This window comes from Lotus japonicus, chromosome 6 (assembly GCF_012489685.1).
Source record: "Lotus japonicus ecotype B-129 chromosome 6, LjGifu_v1.2".
Lineage (NCBI taxonomy): Eukaryota > Viridiplantae > Streptophyta > Magnoliopsida > Fabales > Fabaceae > Lotus > Lotus japonicus.
Genome location: NC_080046.1, coordinates 42,482,392 through 42,488,433, shown reverse-complemented (window position 1 = coordinate 42,488,433; position 6,042 = coordinate 42,482,392). Strand labels below are relative to the sequence as shown.

At 35.6% G+C, this 6,042-nt stretch overlaps 1 protein-coding gene across 1 annotated transcript; it reads right to left on the bottom strand.

The window, feature by feature from the left end:
• Positions 1-1,084: 1,084 nt before the first annotated feature.
• Positions 1,085-4,627, bottom strand: LOC130722651 (scarecrow-like protein 21). The gene is made up of 2 exons (XM_057573457.1): positions 4,427-4,627; positions 1,085-3,055 (listed from the first exon to the last, which is right to left on the bottom strand). Exon 2 carries the CDS (start codon positions 2,888-2,890, stop codon positions 1,250-1,252), a length of 1,641 nt encoding a protein of 546 aa, XP_057429440.1. The 5' UTR covers positions 2,891-3,055; positions 4,427-4,627; the 3' UTR covers positions 1,085-1,249.
• Positions 4,628-6,042: the final 1,415 nt, after the last annotated feature.

Below are 6,042 nucleotides of genomic sequence, written 5' to 3'. Positions count from 1 at the left end.
TTAAATATTTTATTAATAAATATATATCATCGGTTCGGTTTATCGGTTCATTGATTTTTAATTTTTCAAACCGTGAACCAAACCAATCTTCATTGGTTTTTATCGGTTTGGATTGGTTTTTAACCGAATAACAAAATAAACCAATCCAATTGCTTTGGTTCGGTTCGGTTCGTCAGTTTCATTGGATCGATCCGATCCGATGAACACCCATTTGAACCCTTCACCTTCATTAATCATTACCCTTCGTTGCCCGTAGCTCAACCAAGTGAGCTACCCCCTTATACCCCTTATAGTTATTCTTAAACGTAACAAAATAATAATCTTCCACACTTGTTAGTTATTTTTTTTGACAGTACACTTGTTAGTTTTTATAGCCTTTCATAGTTTTTCTTAAACATATATCACTAAGAAAATGAATTGAAGGGTATACACTCTCACATATTAAATAGGTACCGGAGCAACACTAATAAATATTTCCTCTCTGTTCCTTATTATAAGTCACATTTTGTGGAAAAAAAAATTGTTCATAAATATAAGTCATATTCTAATATCTAGGAAGTATTACATAGTCGAGCAACTAACAAATACATAATTCTGAGTAATACATTGTCGAGCAACACTCATAATTCAAGTCTCTTGCCATTCACCAATCACCTGATCAATCGTATTGAGTTGTATGATTCTAACATGCTTTTCTAAGGAACATGGAAAGTATGCAGTATCAAATACAAATTTTCATCTCAGTTTTCATTTCTGTTGGTCAAAGCTTTCCCCACTTACATCCAAATAAGACATTATGGTAATCAATTTTATCACAAAGGCCTGGTCATGCAAGAGACAAATAAGAGGGAAATAGTGCAGCCAGATCACATATCCTTCAAACAGTGTTTATACTTGTCTTTCACTATCTATGTTTCGAACTAGTTCATTGTCATTGCAAAATTTTGACAGAGCTCAGTATTGAAGAGTGGAGACTCACCCATCAATATTTATATTGTTGAGTTCATCTTTCAGAATATATTAGATAAACATCTCTCAGCAAGGTGTTCAGTGATAGAAAATATTCTACCAGAAGAGTATAGAATGTGAGAATTTTGTTACTGGTATTTATTGCTGACATAGTTTAGATGCTCTTAACAAAACAGTAATTTTGACTATAAACTTAGAAATTCTATAAGGAAGATAAGGATGATACATAAGCTAACTCAAAGCCAGCAGTAACAAAAATGAACTGACTGTCACTGGATTTTCATCTCCAAGCACAAGAGGCAACAAGAACTTGATTCATCCAACCAAGAAACAGTGCACCATCTCTCTCTTCTAAGGTGTAATGTCCGCGGTAGCTCTCCAGAAGATCCTTGATTGAAGAATTTATATAGGAGTTCAATGGATAAGGTGTAAATCCAGCACTGGCGAACCGCATTCTCCACTTATTCAGAAGTTCATGACGTTCCACTCTCTCTGCCCCTTCACATGCTACTAAGTTGACAACTTCGCGAGCCAAACAATGCTGTTCCACATTGATCCTCTCCTTGTGCTCCCTTGGAAGAACAACATCAATTGATTCAAAAACAGCCTGGTAGTAGTTCATTGTCTCAACGAAACGCTGCAAGAACGGAGCGTTGTTAGTATTGAATTCCTGCTCCACCAGAGTGACTACCTTTGGAGACAAACACTTAGCCAATTTCAACAACCGGTCCCGGTGATTATGGCTGCTCACGCTTTCATCTGGTACATGGTGCAGCATAATGGCAAAGTTCACAGCCACAGCTTCATAAGGTCGAAGATCAAAGTCTTCAAGTTGCAGCTCAGGAGCAGTAGCTCTGACAGCATGGAACTCAAAAGGAACATGGCAAGACTGTGCAAGTGTTGATAGCCTCTCTCCGACAATATCAAGTCCCCCTCCCCGGGCATAAGATGAAAATGTGTCATCAACACCGGTTATTCTCACCTTTGGCGGTCCTCCGGGTCGGTGAGCAAGAGCTTGGATTAGGCTCACCCACTGTGTTCCCTGGCTAATCTGAAAGTCAATTATGTGGACTTCGCTTTCCTCCTTCATAGCTTCAGCAATTGCTCCATTTGCTGACATATATCCAAACTTGAAGTATGGACATATCTCATAAAGCACATTCATGTAAGAAAGTAGTTCATTTCCAGTAGGCACAGTACATTTCAAGGATTTGTAGATTGTGCTTCCTGAAGAGGCCATCCTTGCAACAAGCGCCTCCAACATGTACGCTCCCAACCGTTGGATCGGGTTGCCAGAAATCGACACCATTTTGCGCAACTCCGACACCAAACATTCAGTTATCTCCATATCATTCCCAGCCATTGCTTTTGCACAAGCATAAAGTATCTCTTTCAAATCCCCTCTAGATTTTATCTCCATCATTTTGTTCCACTTCTCTTCCGCTAACAAAAACGAAGCAGATTCTTCTGCAATCACAGCATCATATGTGTCTAGCATATCTGTATTCGGTCCCAGCATTGCGGTTTCCAGCTCTCTTATCTTATGCCTCAGGTCATCAAAGTCTTGTGCCGAGTAATAATCATCCTCAGGTGCGCTGTTAAAAATTTCAACAGATTGCTGCGGCCGAAACACATATGAGTTTGACTCTTGCTTTGACACTGGGCTGTTGTCAGATGAAAAACTGACATTAGATGGAGAATTTTGGTAAGGGAAACTGTTGCTTGTTGAAGCAGATTCATGGGTGCAATATTGTTCTAAAGTCTGGACTGAAGGGTAAGTTATTTGGGTGCTGTTATCAGAGGAAGAGTAATTATCTAGGTTCTCACTTGATGGTAAACAGTATGATTCCAGATTCTGCACAGGCTCGACATAAAACCTGCCAGAGCCGTAAGATATTTCATGCTTTTGAGATGTCTGCATTGGAAATAACCACTTCTTTGATGTACTTAAGAAGTACAAATGACTTCGACACAAACAAAGTTGATTTTTTCTTATAGCCTTCTCTTTTGGAACAAGATATCAGTAACTTCTACTCTTTAAGCTTGGTCATCATTGTCAATACTTGTGTACAAAATGTGATTTATTCTGCAAAACGAAAGATAGACAAATAAGATTGCTATAAACAAAACTAGAGCTATAAACAAAGATGTAGTCTGTTAATACTGATGGAAAAAGAAGGTAGTGTTGCAGTAATAGCCTAAATCGGTTATTCCTTGAAGTTAGGTGTTAAGGTGTTTGGGATATATTAATCACATATCAAAAACTAGAATTTAGATCGACTTTTTATCGAAGCGTTGCATGCATTTTAAAAGCAGAGTCGTTTTGTTGAAGCTTGTCATTTTAAAAGCAGAATCATTTTGTTGAAGATTCTCAACAACACAATCATATTTTCGAGATATATAATATGCTATTCCAATTAACAACACACCAAAGCAGAAAGTGTCTAATATGTGCTGAATACAGATTTGGCTCCTTTAAATTGAGAGTCGCTTTAGAGAGTAAAATAAGACATCCCAACCCGTAAATTGAGAAATTAATGGTTGTGATAGTGATCATAGACTTGCACATATATAACAAACTATTTTCTTTAAATGTCAACCTTTCATTTCTCAACCAACAGTTGTGATGGCTTAATTTACCCTCCCTCGCTTTAGAGGAGGCAAATCCGTAGAAAACAATATTTCTCAATATCCATCACTTTCAGTCTCTGCTTCTGTGCACTCCACTTTAAGCATCAAAATATTATAATAAGCTCAGATCATAAAACCCGAAACTACAAAATGGATTTTGAAAACCAACACCCATTTGAACCAAGACCCTTTCTATTTGGTTCCTTTATTTCTCTCACAAATGAAAAAAGTGAGAAGATTGAGTTATTCAGAAACAGCTCCCACCTGTTTTTTATAACCTAAAGGGATATGCAAGAGGTTAGTTATACAGTCAAACACCAAAAGGGCTATTAGGAAAAACCATTAGTTTCTTGCATGAGCTCAATTCTGGCAACATACTCTAAACCTAAACCTTCAAAATTTGAAGACCTTAAACATTTTACCCCCACTTTCCTTGGTTAGGGACACCCACCAGAATAGTATGTATTCAAATATACTACTAATCAAAAGCACTGAAACTCAGCAAGCTCCCCCCCGCCCCCCCCCCCCCCCCCCCCACCCACACACACACACACACACACAATTTTTTTTAAAGCAAACCCAGAAAACAAAAAGCTCATCAAACCAAGTTAGTATAAATTTCATCAGCAACCCATTTTCAGTTTTTCACAAAAAGCAAGGAAAAAAAAGATTTTTTTTCTCTGTTAATTGAAACAAGATGCAGCAGCAACATCAACATAGCAAGCACACACACTTCATGATAAAAATTATAAAATCAGTTTCCTTCCACAACATCCACATACAAATCAGAGATAGAAGAGCAGTTAAAAATTTCAGAGTTTCTCACCTTAAGAATGAAAAAAGAGTCTGATCTGAAACCAGCTTACACAGAACCAGTGCTGACAAAGTTGGATTGCAACTCAAACTCAAAGTGAATGAACTTATCTCACAAATATGCTATAAAAGAGATAAGCCTGGAGAATGGAGATTAGAACATATGGCAACTCATAGATGTTGTTGAGTGCTTTGGTCCACTATGGAGTCTAAGCTTTATGCTATTTTATCTTATATGGACGCCTTCAAGGAAATTCTTCCCTTATGTCAAATTACTTTGCTGACTCTAATATTTCAATTAAATTACAAAGACTTTACATTGCTTTTCAAAAAAACATTAATATTTAAAGTTTTTAATTATAAAAAAAGTCTCCTCATTAAAGCAATAACCACATACACTTAACTTTTATTGATCACTTTCATTTTAATTTCTTGATTTATATTAATTTTTCCTTACCAAGGTATCCCATAACAAGAAAATGTGAGACTAGTCTCTCACCTCACAATTAGCGCACTAAAAAATAAGAGTTAATGAGTCTTTTTCAAGAAAAATTCTCAGTTACTTACTTAAGATATGAAGAGCTAAACAACTTATGTCAAACCACTAAATTTTTTTTTGGCTTGAGTTGTTTTATAATGAATGTTTATTTTTTATAAAAGTAAAAATTAACATAAACATGTGGTGAATGAAGCTACGTCTGCGTACGTGTTTGGCCCCACACGGTTTGCACCTCATTCACTCACTTTGTCGAACATTTGGCATCACCTACCCTTAATTTGTGTTCTTGTGTTTCAATGGGTTACATAGCACTTTCATGACCACTTATCTTTTTTGTTTTTATTCTACCATAAACTTATGACGACTTTTTTTTAATAAGTTTTTTTTGTGCTTATAGTTATCCTCCATCAGAGTTATTCAGAGGTACTCTCCCTTCCATAAAATTATTGTTTTACTTTTAAATACTTTTTCAATATTCTAAAATATATTTTATTTTAGAAAGTCAATGTATCTTTTGGTAATATTTTCCACATTTATGTTCATTTAATAAATTTCCGCTCATTTATTACATTTCATATTAACAACTACAATTTTTTTTCTATCAACTACATTCTTTTTTATACAAATAGAATATAATAGCAGCATGTGTTACTAGAAAAATTAAATAAGGGTACTTTAATAACATTATACTATCAATTTCAAAAAAAACATTATACTATCAATAATTGTTATTTTATTCCTTGTGTCACAACCTTAAACAACAATCTTTATGAAACAGAGGGAGTAATAAACTTTTTACTTATAGGTATCTTTAATGAAAAACAATCTTTTTTGAGTCGGAAACATTTACATTACAGTGAGACTAACTCTCCCAACATTTTATTCATCTACACGACTCACATTCGAGACTTTACTTAAGGAGATCAAACATGTCCCACTTGAATATGTTCTATCTAAGAACATAGAGATGAGGTACAGCACCCATGGTAAGAGGATCGTTAAGTGAGGATCTAAAGAGAGTGAGAGCGTAACCGCTTAGAGAGAGAAAGTAACTGAATTTCAAGTTGTTATTTCTCAAATGAGCCAAGAGTCCCTTACAATTGGTAACCGCTCCCTATTTATAGATTCGA